At 42.0% G+C, this 18,744-nt stretch overlaps 3 protein-coding genes across 8 annotated transcripts in view; all 3 read right to left on the bottom strand.

Moving 5' to 3' along the window:
- Positions 1–18,744, bottom strand: part of KPNA1 (karyopherin subunit alpha 1) — a 335,799-nt gene that overhangs the window by 115,491 nt on the left and 201,564 nt on the right. The window lies entirely within an intron of this gene.
- The window catches only part of MIX23 (mitochondrial matrix import factor 23), a 304,832-nt gene that overhangs the window by 180,767 nt on the left and 105,321 nt on the right, over positions 1–18,744 (bottom strand). The window lies entirely within an intron of this gene.
- The window catches only part of PARP9 (poly(ADP-ribose) polymerase family member 9), a 36,961-nt gene that overhangs the window by 14,710 nt on the left and 3,507 nt on the right, over positions 1–18,744 (bottom strand). For all 6 annotated transcript variants that reach the window (XM_050781830.1, XM_050781833.1, XM_050781829.1 and 3 more), the window contains exons 2-7: positions 17,525–17,628; positions 16,344–16,377; positions 13,264–14,099; positions 9,983–10,204; positions 8,144–8,362; positions 3,178–3,235 (exon numbers count right to left, since the gene is read on the bottom strand). In XM_050781830.1, coding sequence (XP_050637787.1) covers positions 3,178–3,235; positions 8,144–8,362; positions 9,983–10,204; positions 13,264–14,099; positions 16,344–16,377; positions 17,525–17,539 — 1,384 coding nt within the window. In that variant the 5' untranslated portion in view covers positions 17,540–17,628. The remainder of the gene's footprint in view (positions 1–3,177; positions 3,236–8,143; positions 8,363–9,982; positions 10,205–13,263; positions 14,100–16,343; positions 16,378–17,524; positions 17,629–18,744) is intronic.

Below are 18,744 nucleotides of genomic sequence, written 5' to 3'. Positions count from 1 at the left end.
CTCCTTTTTCCTCTTCCTCTTCTTCTTCTACCTCTCTCCTCTCTCTCCCCCTCCCCCACTTCTCCTCCTCCTCCTTCTACTTCTTATTTTTTTTTTTTTTTTTTTTTTTTTAGAGACGGGGTGTCACTATGCTGCCAAGGCTGGTCTTGACCTCCTGGCCTCAAGCAATACACCCACCTTGTCCTCCCAAAGCACTGGGACTATGGGCATGAGTCAGCATGCCTGGCCAATAATAATAATAATTATTATTATTATTTATTTATTTTTGAGATAGAGTCTCACCCTGTCGCCCAGGCTGAAGTAGAGTGGCGCGATCTCGGCTCACTGCAACCTTAGCCTCCCGAGTAGCTGGGATTACAGGCGCCTGCCACCACGCCCAGCTAATTCTTGTACTTTTAGTAGAGATGGGGTTTCACCATGTTGGCCAGGCTGGTCTCGAACTCCTGACCTCGTGATCTGCTCACCTCAGCCTCCCAAAGTGCTGGGATTACAGGCGTGAGCCACCGCACCTGGCCAATAATTATTATTCTAACTTTAGTATATGTGTTGGCAAAGTGAGCACTATTCTTCTAGATAAGTAAATTGTTCGGATCACTAAAGGATAACTCTTCTAGCACCAAAATGCACTGAATTTTAACTATGAGTTATCTATTTATTTATTTTTTTTTGAGACCAAGTCTCCCTCTGTTGCCCAAGCTGGAGTGCAGTGGCACAATCTCGGCTCACTGCAACCTCCGCCACCTGGGTTCAAGTGATTCTCCTGCCTCAGCTTCCCGAGTAGTTGGGATTACAGGCACACGCCCCCATGCCTGGCTAATTCTCTTTTGTATTTTTAGTAGAGACGAGGTTTCGCCTTGTTGACCAAACTGGTCTCGAACTCCTGACCTCAGGTGATCCGCTTGCCTCGGCCTCCCAAAGTGCTGGGATTACAGGCATGAGCCACCATGCCTAGCTGAATTAAATATTTCTAATGATAACATACCACCTCTCTGCCTTCTTAAATAGTTTTTTTTGTTTGTTTGCTTTTTTGTTTTTGTTTTTGTTTTTTTTGAGATGGAGTTTCCCTCTTGTTGCTCAGGCTAGAGTGCAATGGCATGATCTTGACTCACCACAACCTCCACCTCCCGCGTTCAAGCGATTCTCCTGCCTCAGCCTTCTGAGTAGCTGGGATTACAGACATGCACCACCACACCTGGCTAATTTTGTATTTTTAGTAGAGATGGGGTTTCTCCATGTTAGGCTGGTCTTGAACTCCCGACCTTAGGTGATCTGCCCACATCAGCCTCCCAAAGTACTGGGATTACAGGCATGAGCCACCGTGCCCGGCCCTTCCTAAACAGTTTAACCTTTCCTTGATAATCTGAGATCATCATCATTAATCATTTTGTTTATTTGTCACCCAGGCTGGAGTGCAGTGGCACAATCATGGCTCACTGCAGCCTTGACCTCCCCGGGCTCAGGTGATCCTCCCAAGTAGCTGAGACTACAGGCACGCACCACCATGCCTGGCTAATTTTTGTATTTTTTGTAGAGATGGGTTTCACCATGTTGCCCAGGCTGGTCTCGAATTCCTGTCCTCAAGTGATTGCCTGCCTTGGCCTCCCAAAGTGCTGGGATTACAGGCTTGAGCCACCATGTTCCATCATTAATCATTTTTATGTCAATTATTGTCCTGTGCTATATAATTCCTTTACAGTTGTCCGCAAGAATTACTGAATTAAATGGTGACATTTGCCACCATTATTCAGATTAATGACATACAGACCTTTTAATGTTCCTTTTCTATGTTTTTCTCACCTAAAACTCCTCTTATGTACCCATAATGGATTCCCTGTGGTTCCCCAAACATGCACTGGATTTCTTTGCTCCTGTGGGTTTTCTCTACCTTGGATGCCCCATCCTACCCTCTCTGGACATTGGAAATCTTGCCATGCTTACAGCCCAGCTTAGAACTATCTCATTCATGAAGCCATTCTTCATCTTTACCAGTCAAAAGGAATCTCTTTCTCCTCTTAGCTACCTGGGGAGTTTGTCCATCTTCTCAGTCATTATTTATTGTCTGGCATTTGTTTAATGCTTTCAATTTATAGAACATTTTTGCATACATAATGTATTATCCTCACAACAGTCTGTTGTTATCATCACTATACAGATAAATAAAGAGGATCATAAAAGGCACAGTTCCAGGCCAGAAATGTTAATGCTCTCCTTCCCTACTTCCAGCACTGCCAGGCCACTGAACATTCCATCTCAGTCCACCCAAACTTCACTAAAAGAATGACGTTATATACCTGTAATCCCAGCATTTTGGGAGGCAGAGGCAGGCAGATCACTTGAGCCTAGGAGTTTCAGACCAGCCTGGGCAACATGGTGAAACCCCGTCTCTACCAAAAAACAAAAAAAAAAAATTTAAAAATAATAAAATAAATTAACTGGGCATGGTGGCATGTGCCTATAGTCCAAGCTACTTGGGAGACTCATGTGGGAGGATGGCTTGAGCCTGTGAAGCAGAGGTTGCAGTGAGTTGACATCACACCACTGCACTCCAGCCAGAGTGACAGAGCCAGACCTTGTCTCAAAAAGAAAAGAAAAGAAAAATGCTCGGCATCAAAATTGACTAGGGAGCATTCAGAATAGATATTGTTGGCCCAGACCCAGAGTCCCTGAATCAGCATCTGTAGAGCTGGGACAAATACATATTTTGGGAGTTTTTTGTTTGTTTGTTTTTTAAAGTTTCCATCGTGATCCCAGTGATTACTCGGGTTTGAGTAGCATTGAGTTAACCCATTTATCTGTTATTATTGAGATGTGTTTTCTGTAATTACAATAAGTAACCCTCTTTAGACGTTCAGAGCAGAAAGAGTGACTGAATGCCAGTTTATGGAAGCCAGAACTTTTTCTTGGGAAAAAATTATAGATATCTATTTATGAATCAACCACCCACACCTTGGATTATCCACTGCAACTCAAACCTCCTCTGTTCATATCATGAAACTGGACCAAGCAAGAATAGACTCATGATCAGGGCATAGAGTAGGCAGGTATCCAAGCAGGACCACAATGCAATACATGTGGCTTATTTATTCTTTTTCTCCCCTCCATTAGTTCAGATGATCAAAAATAGAATGAGCCAATGGTGGGCGACACTACTTATTGGCCTGTGAATTTCTTACTCACCACTGTAATTGTTCAAACCCAGCATCTTGGACCTCTTTGCCATTTCAGCACTGAAAACCTACAAGAAGCAAAACAGAGCAGAGTCATAAGCAGGGCTGATAGCCATTGTCATCAAAGTCTCCCTCTCTGCACACACAGCACTTGACTTCATCCACTCTGTCAGTCCCATTCCTACTACCACAAATCTAAAGCAGCCTTTAGGAAAGTCCCAGAGAAGAGGACCACCATCTATTAGAACACAGAAGGAACAAGCATAGGAAAAATGAAGATGAAATCAAAATCTGGTATAAATAAAGAAGACTATGCATTCCAAGACAAAATATAACCATGCATTCATTCAACAGATTTTAATGCCCTGCTTGCACTAAACCAAAGCTGTGGATATGTCACTGAAGAAGAAAACTATAGGTAACTAATAAAACACAAAATCATTTAAAAAATGGTATACACACCAAACTTGGTCTGTAAATTGAATAATAAAATAATCTGTTTTATGTAAGTTAATTCCTATAGAGTGCTTGAAATTGCTCCTGGCGTGTAGTAAACATTCAGTACATGGTAGCTATTGTAATTGTTATTATATGAAAGTCTATAGACAAAGATTTGTGCATATTGCAACACAGATCCATTAACATAATGTCTATTAGAAATAACACATCTCACTTAGCTTTTGGAGCCATGGTATTCACTGTCTTCCTTGTCCAAAGTAGATACAATTGGCAATACAGATAGTCCTGACTTACAATGGTTTGATTAAGGACTTTTTGGCTTTATTGATGGTGCAAAAGTGATATGCATTCAGTGGAAACTGTATCTTGAGCTTTTCCCAGGCTGGTGACATGTAGTAAGATGCTCTTTCGTGATACTGGGCACAAGCCAAGCTCCCAGTCAGCCACAGTAAACACTGTATTCAGTAAGTTACATGAGATATGCAACACTTTATTACAAAATAGGCTTGTGTTAGATGATTTTGCCCAACTATAGACAAATGTAAGTGTTCTGAACATGTTTAAGGTAGGATAAGCTAAGCTATAATGTTTGGTAGGTTAAGTGTATTAAATGCATTTATCTCACCGCAACTTATTTAGGAAGAAAATATGTGCTTATTAGAAGGCTTATTAGAAGATGTATACATTATATCTGCACACACATCATACCTCCATGTGGATATAAAGTAGTGTTAATGCTGAAAAGAGCCTGAAGGAATGGTCAACATTCACTTTTAATGTAAATTGCTGTGTAAGATAATCCTCTTGTTTGAGTTACAAAACTGAAAGATGTATAATTCTCTGTGTTTGTGTTTAATGGTTCAGAACAAAGTTTTGAGCGCAGACAGACACCAAGGTTGATCTTGGTTTGGCCATGTGACTAGCTGTGTGCATATTAACCTCTGGGTTATGTTTTTGGATTTGTGAAATGGAGACGACAACAGTAGCTTCATCAAAATATTAAGGGGAGAAGGAAATGAGACACCTTCTTAGCGCAGTGCCTGACAGACACAATACATGGCACTATATACTTTTTTTTTTTTTTTTGAGACGGCCCTGGCTGGAGTGCAATGGTGCAATCTCGGGTCACTGCAACCTCTGTCTCCCAGATTCAAGTGATTTTCCTACCTCAGCCTCCTGAGTAGCTGGGATTACAGGCAGGTACCACCACACCCTGCTAAGTTTTGTATTTTCAGTGGAGCTCGGGTTTCACCATGTTGGCCAGGCTGGTTTCCAACTCCTGACCTCAGGTGATCCACCCAGCTCAGCCTCCCAAATTGCTGGGATTACAGGCATGAGCCACCGAGCCCAGCCCCCTATGACACTATTTTTATTATTAGTCCCTGGGGGAGCGCTCAGACTGTGGTTGATCTTTCCATTTTTCTTAAACTGTCATGCACATTTTTGTTTGTATGTTGGAGAGAATGAACCTTCTTTTCTAGATGTGGTTAATTCTTCTTGTATGAAAATGGTGCTTCATAAACAGTTCAGGGGCTGGGCATGGTGGCTCACGTCTGTAATCCCAGAACTTTGGGAGGCTGAGGTGGGAGGATTGCTTGAGTCCAGGAGTTTGAGATTGGCCTGGGCAACATAGTGAGATCCCACTTGCACAAAAATAAAAGTATTAGCCAGGCATGGTGATGCATGCCTATAGTCCCAGCTACTCAGGAGGCTGAGATGGGAGGATTGCTTGAGCCTGGGAGGTTGAGGATGCAGGGATTTATGATCACACCACTGCACTCCAGCCCAGGCAACAGAGCAACATCCTGTCTCAAAAAAGAAAAAAAAAGGAAATTAAAAAAAGAAATAGTTCAGGAGTTCAGGGATGTGATCAGGGCACCTATCTGGGCTTAGAGATAATCCTCTGCATGGGAAAACTAATGAACTTCATCTGAAGGACAGGATTATTCATTTTATCAGAAGGTGAGCTACTTCCTCGGGTCATGCACCACCATCTCACCAGTCAGCTGTGGGTGAGGTGCAGTGGGATACTGGAGCTGGCATACAGTGACTCAAGAGAGCCTGCTGTGACCATCTCTTCCAGCTCTGCTTTCAGTGACGTCATATCAACAGCTTGAAAGCAGCCACAGAAATCAGCAAATGCTACAAATCTCTCTGTGTCTAATTGGGCAGCAGAAGGAATAAGGACTTTTATACTTGTTCCAAGAAAGACCAAGCTGGAACAAGTATAAATTCATTTCCTTATAGGCAGAGATAAAATGGCAACCATGCACATTGAGCAGGCCAAGAGGTGGGAATATGAGCAGTCAGAGAACTAATGTTTGCAGCCACTTTCTGCCAGGCAAGGCCCTCTATATCCAAAATCCAGACACGTGCTGAGAAGTCTCACTAAAACTCAGATGTTGCTGTTGGCAGAAACAGAAACCTGTATCTCGAAAACCTATTTTAAGTTGCTGTATCTTATTTCCTCTCCTTTTTATTCTTCCCTAACATCATTAAAGTCTTTCTCGAAAATGCCAGCTAAGTGAGAATAAAGCAGAGATGGTCAGTACTTTAAAGGCAGAACAGCACTGCAATATGTAGTAATTACGCTGAATATAACACGGTTTATTCACATGTTAGGAACTCAGCTTGATCTGTCCACCCAAACAAAAAGCTGAGATGAAGTGCACTCAGACCCATAAGACAAGCTCCCCTCCAACACAGGGACCCCAGACATATTAGACCATGGCTGATTTCCTTCTGACGTCACCTACAGATGAGCTAAAAAAGAATGGGTTGAATTTGAGGGCAGTACTGGAGACATGGCAAAACTAGCCAGGCATACCGCTGCTGTTAAAGAAACTGGAAAGAAAAGATAAACAATTCACTGAATTTAGTAACAATTCAGCACTCAGTGAACTACAGCTCATCACAGTTGATATAATAACAGCTACCTTCTACTCTGTGCTAGGTACTACTCTACGTGTTTCACAGATATTAACTCTTCTTTTTTTTTTGAGATGGAGTTTCACTCTTGTTGACCAAGCCGGGGTTCAATGGTGTGATCTCGGCTCACTGCAACCTCCGCCTCTCAGGTTCAAGCGATTCTCCTGCCTCAGCCTCCCGAGTAGCTGGGATTACAGGTGTGTGCCACCACGCCTGGCTAATTTTTTGTATTTTTAGTAGAAATGGGGTTTCATTGTGTTAGCTAGGCTGATCTCAAACTCCTGACCTCAGATGATCTGCCTGCCTCAGCCTCCCAAAGTGCTGGGATTACAGGCATGAGCCACCTCACCTGACTGTATTAACGCATTTTATATTCACAACAGCTCCATAAGATGGTAATTAGTATCCCTCTTTTAAGGATGAGGAAACTGAGGCACAGATAGGTAAACTAACTTGCCCAAGGTTATATAGCCAGTAAGAGACAAAGCTGAGACTGATGGGGATTTTAGAGGGAAAACTGATTGAGGAGGAGAAGACAGGCCAGGCATAGTGGCTCACACCTATAATTCCAGAGCTTTGGGAGGCTGAGATGGGAAGATCACTTGAGCCCAGGAGCTCAAGACCAGATTGGGTGACATAGTAAGACCACTTTTCTACAAAAAATTTAAAAATTAGCCAGGCATGGTAGCACGTGCCTGTAGTGCCTGCTAATCAAGAGGCTGGAGTGGGAGGATCATATGAGCCCAGGAGTTCAAGGCTACAGTGAGCTATGATTGTGCCACTGCACTCCAGCCTGGGCAACAGAGCAAGACCTCATCTGTTTAAAAAAAAAAGAGACAGAGAGAGAGAAGACAAAGAATTTGCCTTAAATACACTGCATTTGAGATGACGGTCAGAGATCCAAGTGGAAATGAGAGAGGATTGGCTAAGAAGATAAGACTTCACAGAAGTTGTAAGAACAGTTGTGTTCTTGAAGGGAGAGAGGTGAGAGAGCAGCAAGGACCCCAGACTGAAACTAGAGGGTTGCTTACCTTTAAGGAGCAGAGGGAAGAATAAGTGCCAATAAAAGGAAACACCAAAGCTAGGTAGTGGGGTAAACATGTTTCTTTTCTTTTTTTTTTTGAGATAGTTTCACTCTTGTTGCCCAGGTTGGAGTGTAATGGTGTGATCTCGGCTCACCGCAGCCTCCGCCTCCTAGGTTCAAGTGATTCTCCTGCCTCAGTCTCCCTAGTAGCTGGGATTACAGGCATGCACCACCAAACCCAGCTAATTTTGTATTTTTAGTACAGACAGTGTTTCTCCATGTTGGTCAGGCTAGTCTCGAACTCCCGACCTCAGGTAATCCACCCGTCTCAGCCTCCCAGAGTGCTGGGATTACAGGTGTGAGCCACCACGCCCAGCCGTCTATAATGACATGTTTTACTAGTTCAGAGGTAGACAATCTGTAAAAATTAAACTTCACCAAGTTAGAACACCACTACATTATACAGCACCTAGCCCTGCGTCTTACATTGTAGATACTAAACAGATGTTGTTGAATGAATGAATAAATGAATGAACTGTAGGACATATCTAAGATATTAACTTACCTTATGTATCTCCAAATCTGTGGGAAAGATCACAAACTTTACAGTTAACTGGTGTTTTACATGGTCTTTGGCAAATGTTAAAACTTCATCAAACAAAATCTCTGCTGCTGTTTCCTTCTTTATATCCATGTTTCCAGTCCCAAGGGCAGGAAAGGAAATGGAAGTTATATTTTGCTTAATGCATTTTTCCAAACACTCCTTCACTGCATGTTTTAATGTCTGTAGGAAAACACAATTTTAAGATGAGCATTTGAGTCAAGAACAAGACTCCACTTACCCCTTGATCCTGCCCCTATTTTACAATGTCCACCTCCACTCTCCCTCAGGGTTCGTGTCCCTGCCTCCTCACACGACAGGAAAGGTCCCACTCCAGAGGGAACCCACTATGGCTATAAGGTTAGGTGGTGAGAAACTGAAGCAATAGAGTGGCCATCTTGTGCTATTCAGGACATGTGGGCACTAGAATTTCTCCCCGTTTATGTAGCCTTGCCCATCCCCCCAGGTCAGAGAGCCAACCATCAGTTTACCCCATTCACCTACCCCTTCCAGGTCAAGGTAAAGAGGACTGAATTTTCGTAAAGGATATCGAGATTAAAATAAGAAAGCAGCACTTACTCAATGTCATTAAGATCTATTATGTCATTCCTCTTGGAGAAATGCTAATATTTTTGGCAGATTTAAACTTCTACCAACTGTTAACATCAAAATAATACAGGAATGTTGCCCATGGAAGGACTTTGGAAAACTGAGGGATAGAGGGAGACTAGAGGACCAATTTGGGATTAGAGAGCTCTCAAGAGGGAACCAGAAATGGTGAAGAAGAAAGATAGACAAAGGCAGAGAAGGGGATTAAGTTTCCCTCTTCTCACCATCTGAGTGGGTTCCTCCTATTCTTTAATGACTATTTTATTTTATTTTATTATTTTATTTTATTTTTGAGACAGAGTATCACTCTGTCATCCAGGCTAGAGTGCAGTGCTGCGATCTCGGCTCACTGCGACCTCTGCCTCCTGAGTTCATTAATGCTTGTATTTTATGTGCCTCAGTGGAGAGTGGGCTAGACAGCCACGGGTGGAAGAGACCTCAGGTAATAGATTTGACTGGAATGATGCTGGAGGGGGAACCCCAGCTGCTCCAGGAATATAACACATGGAGGGACATGAGAGACTGAATCCCTTGCCTACTTAGGAAAAGGCGGACGAGGTCACTGGGTATGTTGGGGTGAACCAGTGTTCAGACTGAGGGAGTACTAGTTTCAGTGTCTATCTGCAGTATGCCTATTTAAATTTAGACATGGGTTAGGCAACATTTTAAACTTCTTTGTTGTTTAGTTTGTTTGTTTTTTGAGACAGTCTCTGTCACCCAGGCTAGAGTGCAGCAGTGTGATCACAGCTCACTGCAGCCTCAATCTCCTGGGCTCAAGTGATCCTCCTACCTCAGCCTCCTGAGTAGCTGGGACTACAGGTGTGCACCACCACACCTGGCTAATTTTTTTTTTTTTTTTTTTTTTTTTTTTTTGGTAGAGATGGGGGTCTTGCTATGTTGCTCAGGCTGGTCTCAAACTCCTAGGCTCAAGTGATCCTCCCACTTTGGTCTCCCAAAGCACTGGATTCACAGGCATAAGGCACTGCACCAGACCTAAATCAAACTTCTTAAGATAACTTACAGCAACTGTACCTGTTCAGTATTTCTGGTATTCACAGGTGTGCTAAAAAATGAAGACTATACCACTTGAGAAAATATTTCATGAATGTAATGAAATGATGGAAATTTGTTAAAAAAAAAAAAAGACTATATAGACTATGGAGCTAAATAAAGACACATTTATTTTAAACTTACCTGAGGTTTAGGAAATTCTGAATGCCACAGTACATGGTATATATATTGGCAGGACAAATTAAATCCTCTTGTGACCAGTACTAACTGGGACGGTTGAAACTGTTTAGCCTTTGTGGCAAGAAATTCCAATTGCATTTCAACTCCTGCTTGTTGTAGAATTGACTTTGCCACAGGTCCAACTGTAATATCACGTGGGTCTACAGAATTAACAATTACATCTGCCTGAAAAGGGAAGAAAGGGTAGGATTCATTGTTAAATTCCTTCTTCTTAAATGAATAATTTAAATCTTTACTTCCCTGAAGAGCTTTGAAAAATACTCTTTGAAGACTCTAATTTCTTTTTTTTTTTTTTTTTTTTGAGACGGAGTCTCGCTTTGTCGCCCAGGCTGAAGACCCTAATTTCTAAAAAATTTCATTATTAATATATAGAAACTCATATTTCCAAAGAGCGATCATTTGATTGCCATGATTGAAGCTGAATTACGTAACTCAGAAATTACGAAAATGTATGGATGATATAATTTTCTTTTTTTCTTTTTTTTAATTTTTAATTTTTTTTTTGAGATGGAGTCTCGCTCTGTCACCCAGGCTGGAGTGCAGTGGCGCGGTCTCGGCTCACTGCAAGCTCCACCTCCCCCAGGTTCACGCCATTCTCCTGCCTCAGCCCTGAGTAGCTGGGACTACAGGCGCCCGCCACCATGCCTGGCTAATTTTTTGTGTTTTTAGTAGAGACGGGGTTTCACTATATTAGCCAGGATGTTCTCGATCTCCTGACCTCGTGATCCACCCGCCTTGGCCTCCCAAAGTGCTGGGATTACAAGTGTGAGCCACCACACCCAGCCTGGCTGATGTAATTTTCCTTGCAAACATCTGTTTGCCCCTTGCTGGATTACACTTCCCAGATGGCTAGATTCCGAGTATTCCCTGTGATTTGTTTTAAGCTCTGTGAATAAATGGTTTCATCTCTGCCTGACCACCATGACTTTTTGCTATTTCATCATGGGTTTTTGTTTTGTCTCATTTTAAATAGGAAATAAAATTTCTTGGGAAATTTCCATCTCCTAATGTTTTTATGGTTTAAAATATAACGAACTTAACATGGTTGAAGAAACTCCAAATGGGACAAAAAGGTATTCAATGAAAAGTAGGCCCTCTTCTTGGTCAGGTCCCCAGACCTCCTACTCACCCACCCATCTTATGTGTAACCAAGTTCTTCATCTCTCTCTTCAGAAATAGACTGTACATATACATGAGCTGTACTTTAGACAATATCATCTCCTAGTTAACCCTCAGAGCTGTGCTAAAAATGATAGTGTCCTTCCTTCCCCCATGCCCAAATTCCCCTAATCATTCTATTGACTTTGGCTCCCTTTCAGGGTAACTCAGGTACTTCTTCACTGATGTTAATGAATGCATCACTTTGAAAGCACAATTAGAATTTGCAATTTGGGGGCACCAACACCCTTTAAAAATTGTAATGTTCCTAATGTTGCTGGCAATAAACACACATTAAAAAATTCAGTTAAAGGGATAAGTTAGTCAACTAGAATGCTTCCATTTTAATTTTAAATTTGTGTGTTAATGACTTCTCAAATATTTCATTTCATGAACTCCCCTAGTCTTCTCTCTAATTGTCTTATAGGCAATAAGTGTTTTTTGTTTGTCTGTTTGTTTGTTTTACCAATGTCTAAGTCTGTTTGATTGTGGTCATGGGAGTCTTAAGTGTGACATCACTGATCCAGAAGAAAAAAAAGAATAGAGCCTTATATTCATTCTCACCCTCTGTTGTGGTGCCTTCTCCCTCCTACTCCCTCCACTTATTTATCATTAATTTGCTGAACCCTTAGATGCATGCCCAGACCAGGCCTTGGGGCTATAGGGATGAACAGGCCAAGATCTCCATCTTTAAGGTGCTCTCCATCTAGCAGGGGAGCTGCACTAACTCAGAAATACCTAGGTTCACCACTACCTTGACTCCTTCCCTCTCCCTGTTAGCGTCCTCGCCTTTGTGCCCAGTGACTCCCAGCTACACGCTTAGTTGAACCTTGTATTCTCCACAGCCCCTGGCAGAGTTACATTCTGTGTATAAACACACAGACTATGACTTAGAGCTCCTCCCGTGTCTCCTGACTCTAGTCAAGCCCATTATTTTCTGTCAATTCCTCTGCATCTCTCTGATCAAGCCACTCTGACCACCCAGAAAGCTTCCCCTCCTGCCAATCATAACCACTGAAACTTGAGATCAGATTCAAAACTCATACCTTCTGAAGCAATCTTTCTTGGTCCACTATACTCCACTCTTGTCACAAATTTACATACTCTTAAGTATTATTTTTGTTTACTATTGATAGGTTGCTTCAGAAATGTTGAGATGGTTTTTCTCCCCAGAGAGATTTTTCAAATAAAGAATATTTTTACAGTGAAGAATATAATTGACTTTAGGTTCCTTGGGATCAAAGGTTATTCTAATTCCTCAGGGTGCCTAAGATAATAGCAATAGCAATAGTAATGATAAATACTTCTTACATATCAAGCACTACTCTAAGCATTTTATGTGTATTGATCCCAGCTCTAAGATACAAATGCTATTATTATCCTCATTGTACAAATGAGGAAACTGAAGAACTAAAGATAAAGTAACTTGCTTTGGGTTACCCAGTTAAAAAAATAGCAAAGCTGGTATTCAAATCCAGATGGCCTGGCCCTGAATGCTATATTATTATTATTATTATTTTTAGAGACAAAGTCAAAGTCTTGCTCTGTTGCCCTGGCAGGAATCACTATAGCCTTGAACTCATGGGCTCAGGTGAGCCTCCTGCCTTAGCCTCCCAAAGTAGTTGGGACTATAGATGTGCATCAACATGCCCTGATAATTTTTTTTTTTTTTTTTTTTTTTTTGAGAGACAGGGTCTTGCTACGTTCCTCAGGCTGGTCTTGAACACCTGGGCTCAAGTGATCCTCCCGTCTCGACCTCCCAAAGTGCTGGGATTACAGGCATGAGTCACCATGACCAGCCTATTGTAAAAAAACTTAAAATACAAATTTTTAAAGAGATGGGGTCTGGCTGTTTCCTAGGCTGGCCTCCAACTCCTGGGCTCAAATGGTCCTCCAACCTCAGGCTCTCAAGTGGCTGAGTTACAGGCATGTACCACTGCATCTGGCTCATATTCTTAATCCAAACAAGATGGTTTCTCCGTAGTGTTGCGTAGTGTACACTTAAAAATTATTTAACTTTCAAGGATCACCTGTGCCAGTTTGAGAGAATAGAAACAAAGACTTACTGTCTGTCGTTCAATGTGGCCCTGGACAATCTGGAGAGTCAGGTTGTTTACGACCATTGCATTGAAAGAAGGGGTGGTTTCTTGTCCCAGCTCATTCTTCCCTAGGATTAATTCTGAAGCAGCTTTAAAGGCAGCAACAGTAGGGTCCTCATTGCTCACCAGGTGAATTTCTTTCAAATTACTCATCATTGGCTTCCTTTGCAAATGAACCCGGATAGTGTCTACAATAGTCTTTGTACACAAAATCAGAGGGAACTGAAAAATCCCAGAGCTCAAGGCTGGAATTGCTACTGTCTTAATGTGAGTATTTATATCGAAGACATAATCCAGAATACTTACAATGGCCTTCTCCAACTTTCTAATACATCCCTGTGTATCCCATTCCATCCACCGAGGCCCAACAGCATGGATGATCTGTTTGCAGGGAAGCCTCCCAGCTCCCGTGACAGCTATCTCACCAGCTAATACTTTACCAAAACTGGCAACCCACTGTTTGCTTTCTTCTTGGATTTCAAATCCACCAGCTTTCACCAGGGCCAGGGCCAGGCCTCCTCCATGTAGAAGATCTTCATTGGCTGCATTCACCACAGCATCAACAGCATGTGTGGTGAGGTCATCTTTCCAGACTGATAACTCTACCCTAGGAGTCAGCATTTTTCTGAACACTTGCAGAGATTTGCTGTTGCCTTCCTGAACTGGAGAGACCACGGTAGAGATACAGCCAAACTTATTCTGGAGAACTTCACACAGCTGACGCTCATTATTTTTAAAAATTTTGAAGTCATTGTGGTTAATGGGAATTCGCCAACTATACTTGTCTCCAACAGCATCAGTTCCTGGAAAAGAAGAGAAGATAAAAAAAAAAAAAAAAAAAGAAAGAAAAAAAAAATCACAGTTTGAAAGGTTGTAATCCCACTTCATACCAGGAGACTGTGTTTCCTATGTGCAAAAGAGAGATGAAGTTCATCTATTGTCCTTTGTGATTCTTCTTCTCAACTAGACATATAATCAGACCAAGGACATCTAAGAGTTTTCAATGGGTCACCCATAAAGTGCATACTCTTGTGTCTGACATATATTAAGTACTCCATAAGTGGTAGCTACTACGATGCAGTGGTGATGGTAGGAAAAGTATGTATATGGGGGCCATGAATTTTTAAAAATATATATAAAAGTGGAGACCTTAGAAAGACCCATGCTTAGGGCACAGGTATTAGAAGGGACTTAATTATGAGCCAAAATAGGTGGAGGTTTTATAACTTTTTTGCTTTTGTCAGCATCTAAGTTTGTGTTTTCTTAAGAGCAGACCCTGAGACAAAGATTTGAATGTAAGTAGTTTATTTGGGAGGTAATCCTAGGTAATACTAGGGCCTTGGGGTGGGGAGGGCAGGGTGTGAAAGTAAGACAAATGAACAAAGCACGTGTAACTAGGCAGATGGAACTTAACTCCACTGGGAAATAGTGTAGATCTTGTGCCTCAGGGTTATATCACTGGTGGGGTAGTAACCACAGGAGCTGGGATATTTATTCAACTTTTTTTTTTTTTTTTTTTTTTTGAGACAGGGTCTCACTGTGTTGCTCAGGCTGCAGTGTAGTGATGCAATCTTGGCTCACTGCAACCTCTGCCTCCTATGCTCAAGCCATCCTCCCACCTCAGCCTCCTGAATAGCTGGGACTACAGGCTCACAGCATCCCACACCATCGTGTCCAGCTAATTTCCATATTTTTTTTTTTGTAGAGAGGGGGTTTCGCCGTATTGCCTAGGCTGGTCTCAAACTCCTGATTTCAAGCAATCTGCCCACCTGGGCCTACAAAAGTGCTCCAAAAGATTCAAGCAATCTGCCCACCCCACCTGGGTGACTCCAAAAAGGCAACCATGCCTGGCCTACCCGACTTCTACTGGTCATTGATTGAGGCAGTTCCCTGGTGAGTAGGAGTAGGGGAAGACATTGGACCAGCCAATGAGTGGAGCATTGATAATGTCTGCTTCAGTTCAGTAAATAATTCTTTATGATAGTCTAGTCTGGCACAATTTTGGTGAAATTAAAACTAATTGACTAAAAATTATTTACTGTATGTGGCAGACAAGAAGATATGCTACTCAGATCTCCCTGCAATTGGCTATGAAGTGGGAAATACAGTTAGCTGACAGCCTCCAGCTGCTAGCCCCTCAGGGTTCATCTCAGCTTTCAGCCAAGGTCATGCTGTTCTCAGGGTAGCCTCCATCAGTAGCTGAGCAAGGCCATTTATGCCCAACGTGGGACACCTCTAACAGTCAATCTCAGGCTTGCAGAGACTGTCAGGTTCTTATTACAGTCTGATGGCTAGTCTGCTCAGTCCGGCTTCCTCTCTTTACCTTTCACAGTGAATTTTTTGCACTCCTAATTCCATCTCAAATTCTGCTTCCCAGAGGACCCAGCTTGGGACACCGTATTTCATGGTGTCTAAGACATTGTTGTTACAATGCCTCTGAGAAAGAGAAAAAAAATGCCAACTAAACTGGGGCATACCATCAATTGATAAAATGTATACTACCTTATTTCAGTAATGTTAAAATGTGAAAAAAAAATGTGCATGCTAAAATAGATAAAATGTGATAATTACTTTTATTTTGCATCAACTCCCATTTCTAATCTGAGTCTCCTAGAAGACCTCTTGTGGACTCAATTACCCAAACAAAGCCGGAACTGAGTAGTAAGGCCCTATTGGCCTGAGCTTTGGTTGAAAATCTTTAATGGGGCACCCCTGGAATTAGGCAAGAACTATTTAGCTTGTATAGCACTCGTTGAGCAAGGAGACAATCAGTTGGCCACCCCATCTGGCCAATTTCAGCTGTAGGCTCTCGTTAAAAGAGTCTCACATTTATGGGCAAAGGAGAGGAATGGTGGGGGCCCTAAGAGATCATGCCTGCTGATGCCACACCAACTCTGAAGCATGTGCGGGGGTCCCCACAAGGATCTGCAGTCACGCACCTGAGCACCTGTAGGGGAAACACTGTCCTTATGTATTCCCCTTTCTCCACTGAGGAAAGATCTGAGCAAAGACTTTCTGAAACAAGTGTGAGAGCGAGGTAATCCTACCTGATTTTTCACTGTAAGCTGCTGCTCCGGCAACCTGTGAAAAATGAGAATGGCTTTCTTAAAAAATGGAAGTACAATGACTACAGCTTACTGATAACAAATACACCCTAGTAAACACAATGCAACGGAAATCCTGCTCAAAGCACTGCGTTTGGGAGGGAGGGGAGCGTGTGTTTTTAAAAATCTGCATGTCCGAAACACTTAAAATACTAAATGTGCCAGCAAACATTGCCCTATGCCATTTCCATAGGGGCCAATGCATTTCTTTTTTTAAATTTAATTTTATTGTTTTTTGATACAAGGTTTCACTCTGTCACCCAGGCTGGAGTGCAGTGGTGCAATCACAGTCCACTGCAGCCTTGAACTCCTGGGCTCAAGCAATCCTCCCATCTCAGTCTCCTGAATAGCTGGGACTACAGGCATGCACTACCATGCCCAGCTAATTGTTTTTACGTTTTTTAGAGATGAGCAGAGTCTTGCTATGTTGCCCAGGCTGGTCTCGAACTACTGGCTTCAAGTGATCCTCCTGGCCTCAGCCTCTATAGTAACTGGGATTATAGGCGCTAGCCACTACCAATACATCTCAGTGCATCTCATTCTAATTCAGAATGAGATGAGGGTTAGAGATTAACACTTTAAAAGGCCCAAAAGTCACAGACCAAAATGACCCCAAACTCTCACATAGACTCCAATCTCCAAAGGCTCATGGGGTTTCTCTAGACAGAAGACCTGGGGACGTGAGCCTCATCAGCTCTGTCTCTCAACCACCAGCAAGGATCCACTTTCAATTGCTTTTGTCATGGCACAAGCCTTAATGTGAACCTTTCAAGTTTAGTAAGTGACTTCTAATCTGATCTTTCTCTATTCTCTATTCCCTTCTTTTCATTCATCCTCTATTACTCTCCTTACCCCAACCCGAAAAAGCAGAATCACTAAATGAGCTAAGAGAATTAAAAATATTCTGAAAAATCATCCAGCTTCAAGTTGACACTATTGATTAGATTAGCATATTACTGATTCCCCATTTCCCAAGAAGGGAGACAGGAGAAAACTTTACTGGGCTATTAAAAGCAGATGAGGATGTCGGGTATTAGTGAACACCCCAGATTTCTTGCTGTTATAGAAAGAAGTATTCATGTGCTGATCAAGGTTCATGACATATACACATTTATGCTTTTTACCATGGAAAAGTCCATCCTCCAGGTCCCCGGGGGAGTCTTTAAATGTTTATTCTCTTTTGCGCTTCAAAGCATAGACTGTAGTTTCCAGATACAGTGGTCCACTTCTAGGAATGAATTAGAAAAGATGCAATAAACATTAGCCAGAATCTTAGGAAACTCAGTAAGAATATACTGTAGGAGGACCAAACATGATTTCTGATTTTGAACAGTTCTTAATTTCCTTGATAACGATGTACACATTGTTTTGCTGTTGTTGTTACTGTTTACCTTCTACCTTTTCCAAGAAGGGTTCCAATGGAAATCATAATGCCAGTTCAGAGAAGGGAAAATGCTCTACGGCCTGGAACAGGGACAGCTTTATGGAGGAGGTGAGACTACAGTCTGGCAATGAAGAATGCAGGAGGATTTTATATATTTAGAAGAAGAGGATGATAACAAAGTGGTGAGACTGAGAACAACATTCAAAGAACAGTAAGGAAGACCGAGCTTATGAGTGAATGAAGCCCCCTGGAGAGTGTCTGAAGAAAGAGGAAATGCCATTTTTGCCTGTGAGGGGTGTGTATCACTGAATTTGTGATGCATATCCTTGACCTAATGATAGGGGCATATCTGGTTAAAAGTCAGAAAATCTCAGAAAAAAATACTTTGTAATGATTTTCCATCTAATAGGTAGGAATTAAAGATTATGAATTTTTAGAAGAGTGATGATGAAAATGCTTAAAGATACAGTTGCCCACACTTGTTGCTATATTTAGGCCGCTAAATAATTCTAACGTCTTTGCAATAGAAAAATTTTGTACAACCATCTACAGCATCAGATCCCGATTTTTACTCATCAAGGGAAAGTAGCAGGTCTAGTACAATCCTTTGCATCCTAAAATGCAAAGACAAGATGCATTTTTTTGCCTCCAGAGGGCACTGCTGTTTTCAAAAAAGAAGGATGACTTCATCTGCTTTGACCATGAGCTTTTGCTTTAAATGTTGCACCTGTTTCTGTCTTCAGGCCAGGTTTTACAGGCTTATGGATAGCCAAACAAGGAGCATAGTGCTCTAAGCATTCCATCTCTTCCATATTAAAAACAGCATAACCACAAAAGCCTTCCTAACTTTCCATCACTGGTTCCTACTGTGTTTCCTTCTCTTCATAAGCAGTTAAACTTCCGGAATGAGTAATGGACTCTCCTGTCCACCTGCCCACTCAGCCTACTATAACCTGGCTC

This window comes from Macaca thibetana, chromosome 2 (genome assembly GCF_024542745.1).
Source record: "Macaca thibetana thibetana isolate TM-01 chromosome 2, ASM2454274v1, whole genome shotgun sequence".
In the NCBI taxonomy this organism is placed as follows: domain Eukaryota; kingdom Metazoa; phylum Chordata; class Mammalia; order Primates; family Cercopithecidae; genus Macaca; species Macaca thibetana.
Note: the sequence above shows the minus strand (reverse complement) of the source record. Positions and strands in the feature narration are given on the sequence as shown.